Raw genomic sequence first — 22788 nt, 5'->3', positions numbered from 1 at the left:
TCAAACGCCTGGCTGGTATAGGACCTAAATGACTGTCCCTCTGCCAGATGTCCACTCCCTCATTAGAGATGCCAAAACCACACCCCCTCCGCCAGTCTACCCTTATTGACGCTTACATATAATTGGGGTATCACATTGTGTCATTGGAGTGTGAAGCCACCTGGTGCAAATGTGTGAGTGTGTGTGTGTGTGTGTGTGTGTGTGTGTGTGTGTGTGTGTGTGTGTGTGTGTGTGTGTGTGTGTGTGTGTGTGTGTGTGTGTGTGTGTGTGTGTGTGTGTGTGTGTGTGTGTGTGTGTGAGTGAGTGAGTGAGTGAGTGAGTGAGTGAGTGAGTGAGTGAGTGAGTGAGTGTGTGTGTTTATTTATTTTATTTTATTTCACTTCACCTTTATTTAACCAGGTAGGCAAGTTGAGAACAAGTTCTCATTTACAAATGCGACCTGGCCAAGATAAAGCAAAGCAGTTCGACACATACAACGACACAGAGTTACACATGGAATAAAACAAACATACAGCCAATAATACAGTAGGGTACTATTCCTCATGAAGGAGAGAGAGAGAGACAGTGTTACTGAATTGGGATGAAGGCACTCGACACGCTACACGAGGCGCTGGCAGTGAGATGTGAACCTGCAGAACCAATGTGACAGTACTGATCAGTAGTCGGTCACATAGTGCATTTCTATGTTACTTTCCTCACAATCATAGAAGCCTGTGTTCACTTTACAGTCTTTGAGTACGACAACGTACCTTGTACATGCCATTCCTTCCATATCCTGGCAGGGAAGCACACTTATTGTATGGGAAGTCTGTAAGGAAAGAAACACATATCTGTCATCTATAAAAACCCATTTGCTACTCTATTAACCTGAATTTAATGCAGTGGTTGAGCCCCTGCCTGTCAAGTAAGGTTTGACCACTGATTGGCTACTCACTGGTCCGGGAGGTGTCAGTGGGCAGGCTGCAGGTAGACTTCCTGGGGTCCAGCAGGTACTCTGGGAGGGGCTCGCCGTCTATCTCACTCTTCAAGATCATCCAACTGGTCCTTGTCTACGTAGAGAGATTGACAATGAGAGATGGATGAATGGACGGATGTAGTGATCGATTCTATATGTTGATGGATGGATGGATGGATGTAATGATAGATACTGTATATAGATGGATGTAGTGATAGATACTGTATATAGATGGATGGATGTAGTGATAGATACTGTATATAGATGGATGTAGTGATAGATACTGTATATAGATGGATGGATGTAGTGATAGATACTGTATATAGATGGATGGATGTAGTGATAGATACTGTATATAGATGGATGGATGTAGTGATAGATACTGTATATAGATGGATGTAGTGATAGATACTGTATATAGATGGATGGATGTAGTGATAGATACTGTATATAGATGGATGGATGTAGTGATAGATACTGTATATAGATGGATGTAGTGATAGATACTGTATATAGATGGATGGATGTAGTGATAGATACTGTATATAGATGGATGTAGTGATAGATACTGTATATAGATGGATGGATGTAGTGATAGATACTGTATATAGATGGATGTAGTTATAGATATAGATGATGGATGTAGATGGATGATAGTGTTATAGATACTGTATGTAGATGGATGTAGTGATAGATACTGTATGTAGATGGATGGATGTATGGATGGATAGATAGATACTGTATGTAGATGGATGTAGTGATAGATACTGTATGTAGATGGATGTAGTGATAGATACTGTATATAGATGGATGGATGTAGTGATAGATACTGTATATAGATGGATGGATGTAGTGATAGATACTGTATATAGATGGATGTAGTGATAGATACTGTATGTAGATGGATGTAGTGATAGATACTGTATATAGATGGATGGATGTAGTGATAGATACTGTATGTAGATGGATGTAGTGATAGATACTGTATGTAGATGGATGTAGTGATAGATACTGTATATAGATGGATGTAGTGATAGATACTGTATATAGATGGATGTAGTGATAGATACTGTATATAGATGGATGTAGTTATAGATACTGTATGTAGATGGATGTAGTGATAGATACTGTATATAGATGGATGGATGTAGTGATAGATACTGTATATAGATGGATGGATGTAGTGATAGATACTGTATATAGATGGATGTAGTGATAGATACTGTATATAGATGGATGGATGTAGTGATAGATACTGTATGTAGATGGATGAATAAATGCATATGTAGGTTAGTAGACGAGCAGATGGATGTTCAGACAGACGGACGGACGGACAGACGCCTCACCTTGATGTCGTCTCCTTCTTGCCAGGAAGTTCTAGAGGCTGTAAAACAGTCATACATTATGTTACCAACCACACTCCTGCTGTACTACCCTACTGTAGAACCCGTCACATCACAGTCGCTGTACCGGGCCGTACCACACATCTGTCTACCAGCTTTACATTACAGTACGCACAGAAAGACTGCATCCTACAATAAATCAACTCCACACTATGACATCATCATTACGAGACAGCCTGTCGAGAATCTCCAAATGGGTCATGTCATAGTTACAGTACTGTTGTATAGCTAACTATTACTCGTATGTATAGTATGAATTCCACTAGCACTAAACAGTTTGCTCAAATGGCCATTTTATGAGACAGAAAGTGTGCCTATTTACTGGGAATAGCTGGTCAAATAGGTTGTTTTTTTTAATACAGGAAAATGACACAAGCAAATGCATGCTCTTGTTCATGAGATCTTTCCTGCTAGAATATTTTCAAACTAAACGGAAAACTGTTACTCATAAATTGAGAGTAATGTCACATTCTACATATGGCTGTGATTTAGTCATATTTCATATGTATTGTAGATGTTGAAGAGCTGTAGAATAATCATTCATTGTGTAAACAGAAGATTATACAACACATGCATGCTTATATTCTAAGGGATTTTGGGCATCTACACACTCACACATAGAAACACGACATACACAAAGGGTTAAGTGGAACAGGAAGTGACCAAGACACCATCAGCACCACAACACCAAGTGAGACATGTTCTCGACCAATCACAATGGACACAACACATGTACTAGTAGAACCAATGAGCTACTCAGATGGGTACGGTCAGGCATGTAGGGATGAGCCGAAACATAATCACAAAGGTGTAAGAAACAGAAAAGGAAGAATCAAATATTATTAAAATATGTTGTAAAATATTGAATATGGCCATTTCGTTTTTTTCATGTCAGGCTTTCAACTCAGGCAACAATGAAGTGGATTGTACTTTAGATACTAGATCACATGTGATCACGTGTCCCTGTATATGGCTACAGTTGAGACAGGGAGCAAAATAGGTCCTAACCTCATCAGTGTGTTATGGACCACTATATACAGTATATATAGTGGTCCATTATATATATATACATTAACTAGGCAAGTCAGGTAAGAACAAATTCTTATTTACAATGAGGGTCTACCCCGGCCAAATGTGATTCAGCCTGGATTTGAACCAGGTACTATAGTGACACCTCTTGCACTCAGCACTCAGGAGCCCACTATGCTACAACGTTATTGCACATTTCAAGATGGCTACTTGAATTGGTTGCAGTGACTGTGTTGCCTGAGTTCTAAAGCCTTGTCCGTTGAAAAAGACTGGAGATGGGACAGAATAATGGGTCAAATAGAAAGGAATAGGATGAAGTTGCCCTATAGACATTAATCTTAGATCAGTTTCATGTCCCCCACTAATGGTTCGAGTGGGAGGAGGAAGCTGATCCTAGATCTGTGTTTACGGGCAATTTCTACTAGGAGCGTATGGTGACAGGTGTCATGCGACACATCGTGCAGAGACCAGACCAGGAAGTTAGACCAGGAAGTAGAGGAAGAGAGTGGACTGTACCATGCTGTCTGTAGATAGGGGGTTTTCTATAGATATTATCTATCTTGACCTTAGTCTCTGAAGATGAGAGGAGAGTAATGAAAGAAGCCCAGGATGAGAGAGACAGAAAGAGAGAGAGAGGGTGAAAAAGAAGCATGAGTTAACGGTTATTGAGGGATGGAATAGTCTAAGAAGCAGCGGAACGATAGGGGCAGCAGACTTCATGGTAGATTCGATGCGAGACATATGCCATTTTAGTTAGAACTGGCACGACAGACATGTCATCACTTGTTGTCATTATTCTTGCAACATTCAAAAACATGTCATTTTGATCATTTAATGATCCTGTGGTAATGTGAAGCTGAAACCCATGGAAAGATATTTCCAGAACAATGGTAATTGTTGATCAATGTCGTATCCAACAATAAATGCACCAATGGCAGAGTCATGAATAATATACATCTTTATATATTTTCCACATCATTCATTACTGCATCTAGAGCAAATATAACAAGCATAACAAACACATAAACTCATCAAACAATAAATAAAAGGGCAAATGATTCAATTCAAATGATTCAACACAAATGATTCAATTCAAATGATTCAATTCAAATGATTCAACTCAAATGATTCAATTCAAATGATTCAACTCAAATGATTCAACTCAAATGATTCAACTCAAATGATTCAACACAAATGATTCAACTCAAATGATTCAACTCAAATGATTCAACTCAACTGATTCAATAAAAGAAATGGGGCAAGTGACTCTTTCTACCCATAATTGACACAATATGCCTGTTCCAAGCTGACCCAGTCCATCAAACGTTCAGTGACAGAGACACTTAGCTAGCAACAACTGCTATACATTAACTGAACTCCAATCTTTTTAGGATAAATAATGAATGAAATACAACACATGTGGGTCATTTTCTACCCTGTTTCAGCCACTGCCAGCACCGCTGAACAATACACATATGAAAACCATAAAAACAATGGTTAGAAAACACATTAAGTATATAATCACTTTGCTTTGTTCATTTATTTACATCAACTCCATCCAAGCATGGGACTTTTTTTTCTCTCCATATGGCTGAGCGACACTGTAAAAGTCAATGGAAACAGGATGGATCAAAAGGAGATGTTACGAAAAGAGTCAGTTCCATCCAATGATGCCGCGGGTCAAAGACTTAGACTTCTCATCGTTGTGTCTGTGACAGTAGACTCTCCATTTTAAAGTAGTCAATATCTTCTTCTACTACTTCTATGAGTTGGTAAACAAACTGAAAGGGTGTAGTAGGATATTTATAGAAGTTATCTGAAAAATCTTTCAAAAGCTTCCAATAGAAGTCGTTGATTTTAGCCGCATTTTTTGAAAACACACAAATACACAGTAGCTAAATATTTAAATAAGAAAAGTTCAATGTATTTGCATAATAAGAGGACATGAGGATGTTGATACAATGTCTGTGTTAGTGGGTGAGATTCTAACAAATGTCTATTAACCTGTGAAACTGAAGACACATTCAGCATTCAGATTTAGACATACCTCAACATATAGTATATAATAGATCACAACATACCTCAACATATAGTATATAATAGATCACAACATACCTCAACATATAGTATATAATAGATCACAACAGAGAGAAACATACATTTAGAAAGAGAGAGGGAAAGGAGACAGACAGATTGGGGGACAGTGAGACAGACAGATTGGGGGACAGTTAGACGGATAGATTGTGGGACAGCGAGACAGACAGACTGAGGGACAGTGAGACAGACAGATTGAGGGAACGTGAGACAGACAGATTGAGGGAATGTGAGACAGACAAATTGAGGGAACGTGAGACAGACAGATTGAGGGACAGTGAGATAGACAGAGAAGGAGTCAGAAGTACTATGGACAGGATAAGTCCAGAAGAAACCATTTGACAGGGATACAGACACTGACACAGGAAGACAGGGATAACAGAGAAGGGTCTCCCCCAAACATCAGATATATCTACTTAGATCTGTTACCTAGACAGACCTGGACAGAGACAGCAAACAGATGGCGTGGTCCAATAGAGAGAGGGTCAAGGGTCATGGATTCTAAGGTGAGAGGTCGAAGTGAAACGGCAAACCTACCTGGTACGTGGAAATGCCTGGGAGTTGCCACATAGGTGAAGGAGGGAGATTTGCCATCGGAATACGTGGACAAACTGGGGGTACTCCGACCACTTTCACTACCTCCAATGGGGAAAGGATGGGAAGGGACGGGGGGGAGAAAGAGTCGTGGACAAAAGAGGGGGGCAAGGAATTATGCTGTTATGCTTATTTGTCAAAGCTTTAATTATGAAGCTGATCTACCATTATATAACTAACTGACTTGATTACCCAGCAGCCATTAGTGTTGGACCATGAGTTTCTCTGGACCAGGAAAACCTCCCGGCTCTTGTTATTGGTAAAGGCTCATATCCATATCATAAAGCATGACTTAATCATGACTATAGCATGATTGTAGCTTAGGAACATCTTAAAAAGGCAGAGTGCTCTAAAATAAAATGTAGTTTGCTAGCTATAGGCTTTACAGGTAACAGCAATGCATTGTGGACATGAACACATGTTGAAAACAGTTTTACTTCCAACTGAAAGTAAGTGTGATTATGTGATTGCCACAGTCCATCAGAACGCATTGTGTCACACGGGCTGGGTGATTAAGTCACTAGCCCCTTATAGGCCAGAACTAATAAACATCCACATAAGAGAACTTAGAGAAACAGAGGATGAGGGGAAAGAAAGACAAGAAAGAGGAGGAGGAAAAGAGGAGAGAAATTGTTATTTTCCTGAGCACGCACACACACACACACGCACGCACGCACGCACACACACACACACACACACACACACACACACACACACACACACACACACACACACACACACACACACACACACACACACACACACACACACACACACACACACACACACACACACACACACACACACACACACACACACACACACACACTTCACTGGCCTTTGTGGGAGGAGCAAAGCAGTTGGGATGCAGGAGGATGATGTCACTATAACACACACACACACACAAAGTGGCATTAGTGCAGAGCAGCTCCTCCACACATCTGGAGCTGAGGCAGGACTCTGAGCCCGGGGGAGAGGTGAGGGAGGGGGGTACTGGGGGTTCGAGGGATGACCCTTAGCAATGTCATACAGACACTTAGCTTATCTCAGAATAAGCATTTCACAAGTGGTAGCAATCCACTATTCAGGAAGTAATCATGTAATGTTGATACAGTTGTCATTGCATCATTCGCATAAATTCATGGAGTGGATTTTCTTTCGGTCATTGCATTCGTTTTCTCTCTTCTGCTGTCTCTACCTCCTTCACTCTCTCTCACATCATCCATTAGTAGTGTTGAAACCAAGCATCTAACAATACTCCACAATTATCAAATTACAGCACCACCACCACTTCAACACTCCTCCCTTCCATTCCCTCATTCCTCTCTTCTGTTTCATCTCCGTTCGCTGGGAACTTTATGTTCCATCTCTCCGCCTTTTCATGGGAAAACCACCAAACCCTGGGCAGCGTGCTCTGATCCACAGTACTAACGCTCAGCTGTCTATCTCTCTCCCTCTGTTTCCCCCTCCTTCTCATGGCTCTTTCCCCCCTACTTCTTTATCAGCCCAAAAGTGACCCTCTTCCAACCCATATGCAACCGTATTACTTTAGCTCTTTCACCCTCCTTTACCCTCTCCCTCTTCCTAACGCATTGAGGCTAGATATTATCAGCCCAAAAAACAGAGATATCCCTCCATTTATCTCCAAACCAGAGACATCCCTCCATTTATCTCCAAACCAGAGATATCCCTCCATTTATCTCCAAACCAGAGACATCCCTCCATTTATCTCCAAACCAGAGATATCCCTCCATTTATCCCCAAACCAGAGACATCCCTCCATTTATCTCCAAACCAGAGACATCCCTCCATTTATCTCCAAACCAGAGACATCCCTCCATTTATCTCCAAACCAGAGATATCCCTCCATTTATCTCCAAACCAGAGATATCCCTCCATTTATCTCCAAACCAGAGACATCCCTCCATTTATCTCCAAACCAGAGATATCCCTCCAGTTATCTCCAAACCAGAGATATCCCTCCATTTATCTCCAAACCAGAGACATCCCTCCATTTATCTCCAAACCAGAGATATCCCTCCAGTTATCTCCAAACCAGAGATATCCCTCCATTTATCTCCAAACCAGAGATATCCCTCCAGTTATCTCCAAACCAGAGATATCCCTCCATTTATCTCCAAACCAGAGATATCCCTCCATTTATCTCCAAACCAGAGATATCCCTCCATTTATCTCCAAACCAGAGATATCCCTCCATTTATCTCCAAACCAGAGATATCCCTCCATTTATCTCCAAACCAGAGATATCCCTCCATTTATCTCCAAACCAGAGATATCCCTCCATTTATCTCCAAACCAGAGATATCCCTCCATTTATCTCCAAACCAGAGATATCCCTCCATTTATCTCCAAACCAGAGATATCCCTCCATTTATCTCCAAACCAGAGATATCCCTCCATTTATCTCCAAACCAGAGATATCCCTCCATTTATCTCCAAACCAGAGATATCCCTCCATTTATCTCCAAACCAGAGATATCCCTCCATTTATCTCCAAACCAGAGATATCCCTCCAGTTATCTCCAAACCAGAGATATCCCTCCATTTATCTCCAAACCAGAGACATCCCTCCATTTATCTCCAAACCAGAGATATCCCTCCATTTATCTCCAAACCAGAGATATCCCTCCATTTATCTCCAAACCAGAGATATCCCTCCATTTATCTCCAAACCAGAGATATCCCTCCAGTTATCTCCAAACCAGAGATATCCCTCCATTTATCTCCAAACCAGAGATATCCCTCCATTTATCTCCAAACCAGAGATATCCCTCCATTTATCTCCAAACCAGAGATATCCCTCCATTTATCTCCAAACCAGAGATATCCCTCCATTTATCTCCAAACCAGAGATATCCCTCCATTTATCTCCAAACCAGAGATATCCCTCCATTTATCTCCAAACCAGAGATATCCCTCCATTTATCTCCAAACCAGAGATATCCCTCCAGTTATCTCCAAACCAGAGATATCCCTCCATTTATCTCCAAACCAGAGATATCCCTCCATTTATCTCCAAACCAGAGATATCCCTCCATTTATCTCCAAACCAGAGATATCCCTCCATTTATCTCCAAACCAGAGATATCCCTCCATTTATCTCCAAACCAGAGATATCCCTCCATTTATCTCCAAACCAGAGATATCCCTCCATTTATCTCCAAACCAGAGATATCCCTCCATTTATCTCCAAACCAGAGATATCCCTCCATTTATCTCCAAACCAGAGATATCCCTCCATTTATCTCCAAACCAGAGATATCCCTCCATTTATCTCCAAACCAGAGATATCCCTCCATTTATCTCCAAACCAGAGATATCCCTCCATTTATCTCCAAACCAGAGATATCCCTCCATTTATCTCCAAACCAGAGATATCCCTCCATTTATCTCCAAACCAGAGATATCCCTCCATTTATCTCCAAACCAGAGATATCCCTCCATTTATCTCCAAACCAGAGATATCCCTCCATTTATCTCCAAACCAGAGATATCCCTCCATTTATCTCCAAACCAGAGATATCCCTCCATTTATCTCCAAACCAGAGATATCCCTCCATTTATCTCCAAACCAGAGATATCCCTCCATTTATCTCCAAACCAGAGATATCCCTCCATTTATCTCCAAACCAGAGATATCCCTCCAGTTATCTCCAAACCAGAGATATCCCTCCATTTATCTCCAAACCAGAGATATCCCTCCAGTTATCTCCAAACCAGAGATATCCCTCCATTTATCTCCAAACCAGAGATATCCCTCCATTTATCTCCAAACCAGAGATATCCCTCCATTTATCTCCAAACCAGAGATATCCCTCCATTTATCTCCAAACCAGAGATATCCCTCCAGTTATCTCCAAACCAGAGATATCCCTCCAGTTATCTCCAATGTCCTTAAGAGTCCCAAGCTCTAAAAGCCCTGGGGAATAAGCCAGCCCATCACTGGGAAATGTGTCATGGTGTGTCTTCAGTGATAAAACTCCAGGACCAGTAAAACGAGCTAATGGGTATCTGAGGAGGTCTCTGCGGTTTGGCTTTGTCTGCTGAGGCTTAAGAGGAGCATGAAGCTAAGTCCCGCTGAGGCTTTAGAGAAGCATGAAGCTAAGCCCGCTGCGGCTTTAGAGGAGCATGTAGCTAAGTCCTGCTGAGGCTTTAGAGAAGCATGAAGCTAAGTCCTGCTGAGGCTTTAGAGGAGCATGAAGCTAAGTCCGGCTGAGGCTTTAGAGGAGCATGAAGCTAAGCCCGCTGAGGCTTTAGAGGAGCATGGCGCTAAGTCCCGCTGAGGCTTTAGAGGAGCATGTAGCTAAGTCCTGCTGAGGCTTTAGAGAAGCATGAAGCTAAGCCCGCTGAGGCTTTAGAGGAGCATGTAGCTAAGTCCTGCTGAGGCTTTAGAGAAGCATGAAGCTAAGTCCTGCTGAGGCTTTAGAGGAGCATGAAGCTAAGTCCTGCTGAGGCTTTAGAGAAGCATGAAGCTAAGTCCTGCTGAGGCTTTAGAGGAGCATGAAGCTAAGCCCGCTGAGGCTTTAGAGGAGCATGGCGCTAAGTCCCGCTGAGGCTTTAGAGGAGCATGTAGCTAAGTCCTGCTGAGGCTTTAGAGGAGCATGAAGCTAAGTCCTGCTGAGGCTTTAGAGGAGCATGTAGCTAAGTCCCGCTGAGGCTTTAGAGAAGCATGTAGCTAAGCGATCCCTTTTTCTGATCTCCTTCCTGAGGGAAACTGCACGTTTTCATACCTACTCCTGCACATGTGTACTCGTCAAGGTTTCGGTCGAGTCGACTATTTTGGTCAAATACATTTATTCACAGATAGTGTGTGTGACTTATCATGTGGTTCCAACCTTGACCTCAGACCAACATATTTTACTATTATAATGTAGACGCCTCCACCCATACCCCCCCCTGTCAGCATCCCTCCCACAATCATGAAACCAACCACCTGCACTTTCACCCAATCACTCCATACACAACCACCACCTGACATCAAAGGTTTAAAGACCCGAAAAACAGGGAATAACAACATGAACCTTTAAAGAAATGCTTGGTTCCCAAAATAACAACAACAACATAAAGACTAACAAGTAATCCATGTTAAGTCAAGGGCAAGCCAACAGTTCCGGTTTCAAGTACAACACTTACATCCCACCAAACATAGAAAGTCATCCACCACCTCCTCCCCAAATATCAATATGTCAAGGATAACTGAAATACATACAAGTAATATCAAACATATCCACAATTACAGTAGGTTCCCATGCACAACAAGACTAAGACAACCTGAAGACAAAAAGAGAAACAACTTCCACAGACAATAGAAAGGGCAAGCAGAAACAGATTTAAGGGGTCCCAACACACAACCTTGATGCACACCAAGAAAACCCAGCAGTACACTGGGAGACAGAGACACAGAGAGATAGAGACCAGGGGGTTCTGGTGCGTTACCGTGACCGTGAGGAGGTAAATTGAGATGCAGGGACGTCTTAGGTTGAGATTCAGGTGGTAGTAGGGGGTCCTGTTTGAGGCCTAGGGGGTTGAGGGAGGGGCAGAGGGGGGATGAGGGGGAGAAGGGGGAGAGTAAGCACAGGGAGGTGGTTTGACACGTCACACCTGTGTGGGTAGGGGAATCGTCGTGTAGGTTGAAGGAGGTAATATTACACCCTACTTGTGTGCAGAAAAAAATAGTGAAACTCTGAAGGAGGTTGGTGGGGGTGCTGACATTAAACCACAAGTTTGATGTAGGACGATGTCACTGTGACAACTGTCTACAGACATGTCCATAGATATAGTATAAACCAGCCTTTAGTCTTGAAATCTTTGGTTGTTTACTACACTACCGCACTCACTCTGTTTAGTACATGACCTCAGGTGAATCCTTAAGGAGATGGGTGTGGCTAAAGGCTTAAGATGGTGTGAACGATGCTGAATGTGTGTAGACAAAGAGGAGCTCTCCAGTATGTGTACCAAAACATTCAAGTTACAAGTTTATCAACTTTCAAAGCATGATTACTTTCCCATTGTTCCTCAACTGTAGTGTATGATATATCATTTAGTAGCTATGAGTCTCTACTTTTATGCAATGTGAAAAACACCATTTCAAATTTTGCTACAAATGAACGAATTGAGCCAGTCCGTCACATTTGTATACACAATCATTTGAAATCCATAGATTAGGAACAAATTAATTTAATTAAATATAACTGATTTCCTTATATTAACTGTAACTCCGTAAAATCTTTGAAATGGTTTCATGTTGCGTTTATATTTTTGTTCAGTGTATGTAAAACGGTTATTTCAAACCAACACAGCAGAAACCATGCAGATATGTGGGAAACACAGCACACAGGTCATAGGTCCAAAAGAGGAATTATGGGACTCATTGTGCTGCCATTTGTTTTACTATTGATTAGTTGAATGTTTCTACACAGCCGGGGATGGAGGACATGCAGTATTATCAGAGCAATGGAACAGATGTACTCTAAAGGACACTGCACTCCATACCAGCGGACCCCTGGGTCCAGGGCAGCGTGCTAGGGGCTAGGGAGGGACTAGCTACCTCTGAAGTAGGGCACATAGTTGTGCTGCTGGAGCATGGCCAGGGTGGTAGGGTTAAGGGGCAGAGGAGAGTTTCTGCCTCCAGGAGAGACTCTGCCACCGGGAGACATATTACCAGGCTGTGTCAACGGCCCAGGCACCTGCAGCCCCCCAGGGAACTTGGGGGGTAGACCCCTTGAGTAGTCCATGGGGAGGGTGGAGGAGTCCCTAGCCAAGGAGGAGAGGTACTTAGGCCCCCCTGTGTAGGCTGAGGGGTGAGGGAGGGAGCTGGAGTCAAGGGCCTGGCCATATCTATTACCCATTGCTTTACTGGCCATATAAAGATCCCCTGTAGGAGAAAATGGTTGAGGAGAAGGACAAGATGTTTTTTTAGGGCACAGAGGACACTGCCAATAGTATTGTCCCCCACCCAATAGTAGATATATCCTGTTGTGGTAATGCCATGTACCACCTCATTCAAACAGCAGAAAGGAATGAGGTTTCATAAAATGTCGGAACAGGAAGTGAAGAAAAAAAGAACAGAATCTTCAAATAAACATGTGTTCTCTAAAGTAATAGAATTAACCAATCAAGATGACACCTAAATCAGGTTGCACTTTTTGGAATATGACCCAACATGGTAAAAATTACATCATGCACTATATGCAAATACTGCATATTATTGACTACATTTGTAGATATGCATATCATTATAATAACGTATGATATTCATAATACTTTTACTATACATGAACTATCATATACCGCATTTTACTGTGTTTTTTCTTTTTTTTAAACTACTGCTAGCTGACGGGTGAGGGAGGAGGGGTGAGGGAGCAGGGTGCAGGGGGGTACCTACCCGGCCTACTGTAGTTCTGGGGGGAGCGAGAAGGGGTGTACCCTCCATACTTCCCCAGGGAGCTGTTGGAGCTGGGGCTGGAGGGCCTCCTCTGACGAGGAGACTTCTCTCCGTCACCCTGGAAACAAGGAAGGCAAGTGATGTCATAGTGATGTCATAGGGATGCCATACAAAGAGAGAAACTGATGTCATGGATAGAGACAAATCCGTAACACAGAACGTTCACTCACTCTTTAATCACAGTCTATGGCGTGAGGGAGAGGAGGAAAAGAGAGAGAGAGAGAGAGAGAGAGAGAGAGAGAGAGAGAGAGAGAGAGAGAGAGAGAGAGAGAGAGAGAGAGAGAGAGAGAGAGAGAGAGAGAAAGAAAGAGAGATTATATAGATATATATATATATAGAGAGAGAGAGAGAAATATAGAGAGATAGAGAGAGAGAAGTATAGCGAGATCGAGAGAAATATAGAGAGATAGAGAGAGAAATATAGAGTGAGTGAGAAAGAGAGAGTGAGAGAGAGAGAGAAGGCAGCTCCCTTGTTCCCTTCCTTGTCTCCTTACCTCTCCGTAGTGACGTTCCTCTGAGGGGTAGCTGACGTAGGGACTGTAGGAGAGCATGTCTGGCCGATCGATGTTGTAGATCGCCTTGGTCTTTGGCAGAGCAGCAAGGTCTTTGTAGTCCAGCATCTCATCTCCTAGTTTGGCCTGGGACACAGAGGAAAAACACATCAAATCAGTCTTTTAAATATCAACCACTTTGATCATGACAAAATGACAATGGTATAGCACAGCTGAAATACTGTAGTCAAATTAGCACAGTGGACAACCCTGGTCCAGGAGACCTACAGGATGATGGGCAGGCTTTTGCTCCAGACCATCACTAACCCACGTGAGTCAACCAATCAACTATTCATCATATGTAGTTGAATCAGGTGTTTTAATGCTGGGTTGGAACAAAACCCTGCACACAGTCACTGTTGCTCTTCTGGACCAGGGTTTGTGACCTCTGTTGTCCTGTGACTCCCCCTAGTGGCGAGGTGAGGTGGTGCTCACATAGATGACCCTGTTCGGAGAGCCAGACGCACTGGAGGCTGGGACAGAGGTGATGCTCTCAGAGGATGTCCTGCTCACCTGGAAGACAGACAACAAGGAGTTAACTCTACTCATGATCAGAAAGGAGTGAGAGAGAGGTAGACATGGAGAGAAAGAGAGAGACATGTAATCACTCCTGAATTGAAAACTTACACTTCACATTTTGACTCTCAGCAAGTTTCTCGAACCAATGCCACTAACTTGAGGATAACTATGAGCCTTTGTTTACAAGTAGCAGTGTGACAACAGAAGTAAACAACAGCCTCCTCTAGTCAAAAAGAGCACGCAGCATCATTCACGGTGACAGTGGTGGTGACCTAAACAGTCTCCTGACACGTGACTGGGACGCCAGACAGACACAGTAGAGTTGTTCATTAGTGAAGCCCAGGTGGGTCAAAGTGATCCACCTCAAACCATCTATTCATGCGTTAGAGTTAGGCATGGGGCTAATTCCATTTCAACTTAATTCATCCCCTGAATTGAAACGGAACGGATCCAAACCCTGGTTATTAACATACTACTACTGTCAGTCACTGTTTGGGTTGGATCACATGATCAGCCCAAGGGGAATGTGGGCGTGGCTAGCTACTGAGTATAAAGCCTGTCAAGCGTCATGGGGTCAACCCCATGCAGAGGGTGCAGGTGAGGGGGTCTGGGCTGAACATGCATCACAAACCTGCTGCTCAGGGACGTCATTGACCTGTATCCGGACCTGCTTCTGGGAACGACAGGTGTATTACATTGGGGAGGGGAAGGGGAGAGAGCACTGATCTGGGACCAGGGCTTACTATCTTACTGCATAGCAAGTGAAATTATTAGGTGCCCTTTGTTCAGGTATTCAAGATCAACACAGTCCCAGTCAACACAGGCCCAGTCAACACAGGCCCAGTCAACACAGTCCCAGTCAACACAGTCCCAGTCAACACAGTCCCAGTCAACATAGGCCCAGTCAACACAGGCCCAGTCAACACAGGCCCAGTCAACACAGGCCCAGTCAACACAGGCCCAGTCAACACAGGCCCAGTCAACATAGTCCCAGTCAACACAGGCCCAGTCAACACAGGCCCAGTCAACACAGCCCCAGTCAACACAGGCCCAGTCAACACAGGCCCAGTCAACATAGTCCCAGTCAACACAGCCCCAGTCAACACAGGCCCAGTCAACACAGTCCCAGTCAACACAGTCCCATATCTAATGGGGCAGAATAGAAGTTGACATACAAAATGATGTGAGGTTTAAACATTATACTGTAATGAGTATGACTTCTCATTCAATACTGTAACACAGCCTTAGTTCAACTGTAGAGCTGCTTTAGAGTCATTTCTTGTGGACAGATGCACGTAACATTAAAATGGTTAGTAGTGTCTGTTGACAAACTGTGAGATGCGAAACCTTTTCATCACTCATCATTTGGACACATCACAATTTTGTAAGAGCATCTTTTGAATTTCAGAAGTGGAGGGGACATTCTGCCCATAGACTTGACTGAAACTGACTGAGAGTTTCTGTTTAGAGGGATGGAGACTTCACTAGTCCCGGTAGTCTATTTTCAAACATGTCTCGGAGAGAGAACTCACCTTACTCTTCTCCTCCTGTCTGGCTGCCTGTCTGCAAGGAGGATGCCAGATGGAGTTACCTGACAGACAGGAAAGGAAGGGAGAGAAAGAGAGGGAGAGAAGGAGAAAGAGAAAGAGAATGAGAAAGAGAAAGAGAGATAGAATGAGAAAGAGAAGGGAGAGAGAAAGGGAGAAACAGAGAGCGAGAGAGAGAGCGAGAGAGAAAGGGAGAAACAGAGAGAGCGAGAGAGAGAGAGCGAGAGAGAGAGAGAAAGAAAGAGAAGGGAGAGAGAAAGGGAGAAACAGAGAGCGAGAGAGAGAGAGAAAGAAAGAGAAGGGAGAGAGAAAGGGAGAAACAGAGAGCGAGAGAGAGAGAGAAAGAAAGAGAAGAGAGAGAGAAGGGGAGGGAGAAAGAGAGAGAAGAGAGGGAGGAGAGAGAGAGAAATACAATGAAATACATCCATTTCAAATGTCATATACTGCACAAAGCATAGTCTTTCCCCAGAGCATCGGTTGTTCCTGACAGAGCATCATGAGTTTGGCAGACGAGAGATCCAAAATACGCCAATGACTCATCAGACTGTCCTATCCCCAGTCGTCTCCCTGTCACTGTGACATATGCTAATACCAGCCCAAGTCTAAGGAAGCTAATTCCAGTAGTAAATCTGTCAGATAGCATACTGCAGGGAGAGAGAGACAGGCTTTCTGTAAATCACAGCCTGGAGACAAACTTACAGCAACAGTGCTCCAGGAACAATACATAAGAAACGAGGTGACTCACAAGGCTGATGTTGCGTGAGGTGATACATTCACTAACACTGTAATCCAATTCATTAGTATTGGCCAGATGTTCTGTAGCTCTATGCCTTTATGGCAGCTGGGCTATTATTTCTGTGCTGATGGAAGGCTGTTGGTGCTTATCTGAGTAAAAAAAAAAAGAGAGAGAGAGAGAGCGAAAGAGAGAGCGAAAGAGAGAGCGAGAGAGAGCGAGAGAGAGCGAGAGAGAGAGAGAGAGAGAGAGAGAGAGAGAGAGAGAGAGAGAGAGAGACAAAAGAGAGAGCGAAAAGAGAGAGAGAGAGAGAGAGAGAGAGAGAGAGAGAGAGAGAGAGAGAGAGAGAGAGAGACAAAAGAGAGAGCAAAAGAGAGAGCGAAAGAGAGAGAGAGCGTGAAAGAGAGAGAGCGAAAGAGAGAGAGACAGAGAGACAGACAGGCAGACAGAGAGGGAGGGAAAGAGATGGGGAGAAGGTGAGAGAGACAGAGGAAAAGAGAGGTTCGTTCACCTTGCAGGTACATCTCCTCTCCCTCTCCAAACATCTGCTCACACCTGGCACAGCGGGCACATGACGGGTGGTAGTGTTTCTCCCCAGCCTGGTACAGACAAGAGGTCAGAGGTCACACAAAGGTTAAAAAGGTCTTCACTGACATCGAAACAAGAGGTTACAACCTAGGAAATCGACAGTGAGAGAAATGACTGAAGAAGTGACGAATGGTGGCAGAAATAAGACAACCCACAGCAGGTTTGCAAACATTTTACAAGCGATATCCTACAACCAGGCAAAACAACATACGAAGTCTAAAGCACTTCTAGAGGCCTCGTGTGGATGTGTTATTGGTTAGTAGGCTGCTGATGCGGCTGATTTCTCCATGACCTAGAGTAATATTCTGTAAGCTTCTCCAATTAACATCACTAATTAAAGTGGAGTCGGATGAAGCTCAAAACAAAGTGCAGTTATCCAACATCGCCACGAGGGGGTGCTGTGGGCCACAGTACTGCAGGTCGGCGACGGGATCACTAAGAATGTCTACAGTTATGGCCATCCAAACCTTTATGAGACTAATCATGACGTCTAGAAGATGACATGACACTAATATTGACGTTGTCGATGTTTATTGTAGATCTGAACGCTGTCTATGTGCTCTTACGTATGTCTTCACATTGACCTGCTAAGGGATGGAATATCAGTTATTCCTGAGGCTGTGATGAATTCCACAGAGCTGTTGGAGGTGGTAGAAATGACCTGTTTATAATGAGCTGGTGTCATGGTGTGGATGGCTCTCTCTCTCTCTCTCTCTCTCTCTCTCTCTCTCTCTCTCTCTCTCTCTCTCTCTCTCTCTCTCTCTCTCTCTCTCTCTCTCTCTCTCTCTCTCTCTCTCTCTCTCTCTCTCTCTCTCTCTCTCTCTCTCTCTCTCTCTCTCTCTCTCTCTCTCTCGCTCTCTCGCTCTCTCTCTCTCGCTCTCTCTCTCTCTCTCTCTCCTGCCTACATATCTGTGTCTCTCTCTCTCTATATATATATATATATATAAAATGTTGGTTTAATGTAGACTGCATTCCTTAGCGTGTTCCCTCTGGGATTTTTACATTCTAGTCATTTAACAGACGCCCTTATCCAGAGTGACTTCAAGGAGGTGACTTACAGTAGGTGACTTACAGTAGGTGACTTACAGGAGGTGACTTACAGTAGTGACTTAGTCCTTCTGTAGCTCAATTGGTAGAGCATGGCGCTTGTAACGCCAGGGTAGTGGGTTCGATCCCCGGGACCACCCATACGTAGAATGTATGCACACATGACTGTAAGTCGCTTTGGATAAAAGCGTCTGCTAAATGGCATATATTACTTACAGGAGATGACTTATAGTAGTGACTTACACTAGTGACTTACAGTAGTGACTTACAGGAGGTGACTTACAGGAGGTGACCTCAAGGAGGTGACTTACAGTAGTGACTTACAGTAGTGAGTACATATATTTTCATACTTTTCCCATACTGGTCCCCTGCGGGATTCAAACCCACAACCCTAGAGCTGCAAGTTCTACCAACTGAGCTACACGGGACTATAGGGAGAACATTGTCCCTTGAACACTGACCTCGGGTCAGTTTAGCATTTCTCCTACCAATGGTTAAGGTTAAGATGGGGGGAAAGGGAAACTGATTCTGTCTCATGATAATATCAGGAAATATCTATCTTTCCTGGATAACATGATGAGAGGAAGAGAGGGGGGGTGGAGGGTGAGAGAGAGGAAGGTAGAAAGAGAGAGAGGAAGGTAGAAAGAGAGAGAGGAAGAGAGGGGGTGGGGGTGGAGGGTGAGAGAGAGGAAGGTAGAAAGAGAGAAAGGTAGAAAGAGAGAGAGGAAGAGATGGGGGGGTGGAGGGTGAGAGAGAGGAAGGTAGAAAGAGAGAGAGGAAGAGAGGGGGGTGGAGGGTGAGAGAGAGGAAGGTAGAAAGAGAGAGAGGAAGGTAGAAAGAGAGAGAGGAAGAGGGGGGTGGAGGGTGAGAGAGAGGAAGGTAGAAAGAGAGAGAGGAAGGTAGAAAGAGAGAGAGGAAGAGAGGGGGGTGGAGGGTGAGAGAGAGGAAGGTAGAAAGAGAGAGAGGAAGGTAGAAAGAGAGAGAGGAAGAGAGGGGGTGGAGGGTGAGAGAGAGGAAGGTAGAAAGAGAGAGAAGGAAGAGATGGGGGGTGGAGGGTGAGAGAGAGGAAGGTAGAAAGAGAGAGAGGAAGAGATGGGGGGTGGAGGGTGAGAGAGAGGAAGGTAGAAAGAGAGAGAGGAAGGTAGAAAGAGAGAGAGGAAGAGAGGGGGTGGATGGGGGGGTGAGAGAGAGGAAGGTAGAAAGAGAGAGAGGAAGGTAGAAAGAGAGAGAGGAAGAGGGGGGTGGAGGGTGAGAGAGAGGAAGGTAGAAAGAGAGAGAGGAAGGTAGAAAGAGAGAGAGGAAGAGAGGGGGGTGGAGGGTGAGAGAGAGGAAGGTAGAAAGAGAGAGAGGAAGGTAGAAAGAGAGAGAGGAAGAGAGGGGGGTGGAGGGTGAGAGAGAGGAAGGTAGAAAGAGAGAGAGGAAGGTAGAAAGAGAGAGAGGAAGAGAGGGGGGTGGAGGGTGAGAGAGAGGAAGGTAGAAAGAGAGAGAGGAAGGTAGAAAGAGAGAGAGGAAGGTAGAAAGAGAGAGAGGAAGAGAGGGGGGTGGAGGGTGAGAGAGAGGAAGGTAGAAAGAGAGAGAGGAAGGTAGAAGAGAGAGAGGAAGAGAGATGGGGGGTGGAGGGTGAGAGAGAGGAAGGTAGAAAGAGAGAGAGGAAGGTAGAAAGAGAGAGAGGAAGGTAGAAAGAGAGAGAGGAAGAGGGGGGGTGGAGGGTGAGAGAGAGGAAGGTAGAAAGAGAGAGAGGAAGGTAGGAAAGAGAGAGAGGAAGAGAGAGGGGTGGAGGGTGGAGAGAGAGGAAGGTAGAAAGAGAGAGAGGAAGGTAGAAAAGAGAGAGAGGAAGGTAGAAAGAGAGAGAGGAAGAGAGGGGGTGGAGGGTGAGAGAGAGGAAGGTAGAAAAAGAGAGAGAGGAAGGTAGAAAGAGAGAGAGGAAGGTAGAAAGAGAGAGAGGAAGAGAGGGGGGTGGAGGGTGAGAGAGAGGAAGGTAGAAAGAGAGAGAGGAAGGTAGAAAGAGAGAGAGGAAGGTAGAAAGAGAGAGAGGAAGAGAGGGGGGTGGAGGGTGAGAGAGAGGAAGGTAGAAAGAGAGAGAGGGAAGGTAGAAAGAGAGAGAGGAAGGAAGAAAGAGAGAGAGGAAGAGAGGGGGGGTGGAGGGTGAGAGAGAGGAAGGTAGAAAGAGAGAGAGGAAGGTCTCTTTGAAACACCACTGGACTGTTGATCTGGAGCGATAACAGGCTGGAATGGGATTACTATTGAAACAAGGGAAGTACGACAGAGGAGAGGACAGAAGTGTTTTCTATCACAACGGACGGAAAACGTCCTACAATCATGAGGAGGGTGTTTGATACCGTTGTGTTTTGGGTTACTGACACTACAGTGGTGCAAGTGGGGGCGTCGGGGGTCAGGGGGGGGATGGCCACCAGACGCTGAACTGTTAGAGAGACGAGAGGGCAGTTAAGGATTCAGGCTGCAATTCTCTCTCTCCCTCTCTCCAAGTCTCCCTCTTACTCTCTCTCTCCCGCTCTCCAAGTCTCCCTCTCCCTCTCTCTCCTCCTCCCTTCTTTTCTTCTTCCCGCTCCTTATCCTCCCTTTCTCACTCTCACTCCCTTCCTCTCTCTATCCCTCTCACTCTCCCTCCCTCTCTCTCTATCCATCTCTATCCCTCTCACTCCCTCCCTTCCTCTCTCTATCCCTCTCACTCTCCTTTTCTCTCTCTATCCCTCCCTTCCTCTCTCTATCCATCTCACTCTCCCTCCCTTCCTCTCTCTATCCCTCTCACTCTCCCTCCCTTCCTCTCTCTATCCATCTCTATCCCTCTCACTCTCCTTTTCTCTCTCTATCCATCTCACTCTCCCTCCCTTCCTCTCTCTATCCATCTCTATCCCTCTCACTCTCCTTTTCTCTCGCTATCCCTCTCACTCTCCTTTTCTCTCTCTATCCATCTCTATCCCTCTCACTCCCTTCATCTCTCTATCCATCTCTATCCATCTCACTCTCCCTCCCTTCCTCTCTCTATCCCTCTCACTCTCCCTCCCTTCCTCTCTCTATCCATCTCTATCCCTCTCACTCTCCCTCCCTTCATCTCTCTATCCATCTCCCTCCCTCCCTCCCTTCATCTCTCTATCCATCTCTATCCCTCCCTTCATCTCTCTATCCATCTCTATCCCTCTCACTCTCCCTCCCTTCCTCTCACTCTTCCTCCCTTCATCTCTCTATCCATCTCCCTCCTTCCCTGCATCTCTCTATCCATCTCTATCCCTCTCACTCTCCCTCCCTTCCTCTCTCTATCCATCTCCCTCCCTCTCTCTATCCATCTCTATCCCTCCCTTCATCTCTCTATCCATCTCTATCCCTCTCACTCTCCCTCCCTTCCTCTCACTCTCCCTCCCTTCATCTCTCTATCCATCTCTATCCCTCTCACTCTCCCTCCCTCCCTCCCTTCATCTCTCTATCCATCTCTATCCCTCTCACTCTCCCTCCCTTCCTCTCTCTATCCATATCTATCCCTCTCTCTCCCTCCCTTCATCTCTCTATCCATCTCTATCCCTCTCACTCTCCCTCCCTTCCTCTCTCTATCCATATATCCCTCTCTCTCCCTCCCTTCATCTCTCTATCCATCTCTATCCCTCTCACTCTCCCTCCCTTCCTCTCACTCTCCCTCCCTTCATCTCTCTATCCATCTCTATCCCTCTCACTCTCCCTCCCTCCCTCCCTTCATCTCTCTATCCATCTCTATCCCTCTCACTCTCCCTCCCTTCCTCTCTCTATCCATATCTATCCCTCTCTCTCCCTCCCTTCATCTCTCTATCCATCTCTATCCCTCTCACTCTCCCTCCCTTCCTCTCTCTATCCATATCTATCCCTCTCTCTCCCTCCCTTCATCTCTCTATCCATCTCTATCCCTCTCACTCTCCCTCCCTTCCTCTCTCTATCCATCTCTATCCCTCTCTCTCCCTCCCTTCATCTCTCTATCCATATCTATCCCTCTCACTCTTCCTCCCTTCATCTCTCTATCCATATCTATCCCTCTCACTCTTCCTCCCTTCATCTCTCTATCCATCTCCCTCCTTCCCTTCCTCTCTCTATCCACCTCTATTGCTCTTGCTCTTCTCTCCCCCACAGTTTTAAGCTGAGAGGCAGGGGAGGTGATCCATTTAGTCTCAGAATGGATTTTGATGAGAGAGGCCGAGTAGAGCAACGAGGCTGACACACACACACACACACACACACACACGCACACACGCACACACACACACACACACGCACACACAC

General features: G+C 44.8%; 2 protein-coding genes across 15 annotated transcripts in view; both read right to left on the bottom strand.

Annotated features, from left to right (window-relative positions):
- LOC124014474 (tripartite motif-containing protein 14-like) overlaps positions 1-22788 on the bottom strand; it is a 435501-nt gene that overhangs the window by 323613 nt on the left and 89100 nt on the right. The window lies entirely within an intron of this gene.
- Positions 1-22788, bottom strand: part of LOC124014470 (actin-binding LIM protein 2-like) — a 121833-nt gene that overhangs the window by 12991 nt on the left and 86054 nt on the right. For 3 of the 14 annotated variants that reach the window (XM_046329521.1, XM_046329519.1, XM_046329528.1), the window contains exons 7-19: positions 17402-17489; positions 16143-16201; positions 15242-15283; positions 14527-14604; positions 14035-14178; positions 13481-13598; positions 12644-12970; positions 11533-11613; positions 6019-6120; positions 3904-3960; positions 2302-2339; positions 935-1049; positions 750-808 (exon numbers count right to left, since the gene is read on the bottom strand). In XM_046329521.1, the coding sequence (XP_046185477.1) occupies positions 750-808; positions 935-1049; positions 2302-2339; positions 3904-3960; positions 6019-6120; positions 11533-11613; positions 12644-12970; positions 13481-13598; positions 14035-14178; positions 14527-14604; positions 15242-15283; positions 16143-16201; positions 17402-17489 (1308 nt within the window). The remainder of the gene's footprint in view (positions 1-749; positions 809-934; positions 1050-2301; positions 2340-3903; positions 3961-6018; positions 6121-11532; positions 11614-12643; positions 12971-13480; positions 13599-14034; positions 14179-14526; positions 14605-15241; positions 15284-16142; positions 16202-17401; positions 17490-22788) is intronic. The other 11 variants (XM_046329520.1, XM_046329522.1, XM_046329526.1 and 8 more) reach the window with 11 other exon arrangements.

Source organism: Oncorhynchus gorbuscha, linkage group LG25 (assembly GCF_021184085.1).
Source record: "Oncorhynchus gorbuscha isolate QuinsamMale2020 ecotype Even-year linkage group LG25, OgorEven_v1.0, whole genome shotgun sequence".
In the NCBI taxonomy this organism is placed as follows: Eukaryota; Metazoa; Chordata; class Actinopteri; order Salmoniformes; family Salmonidae; genus Oncorhynchus; species Oncorhynchus gorbuscha.
This window is presented reverse-complemented; position numbering and strand designations above follow the sequence as displayed.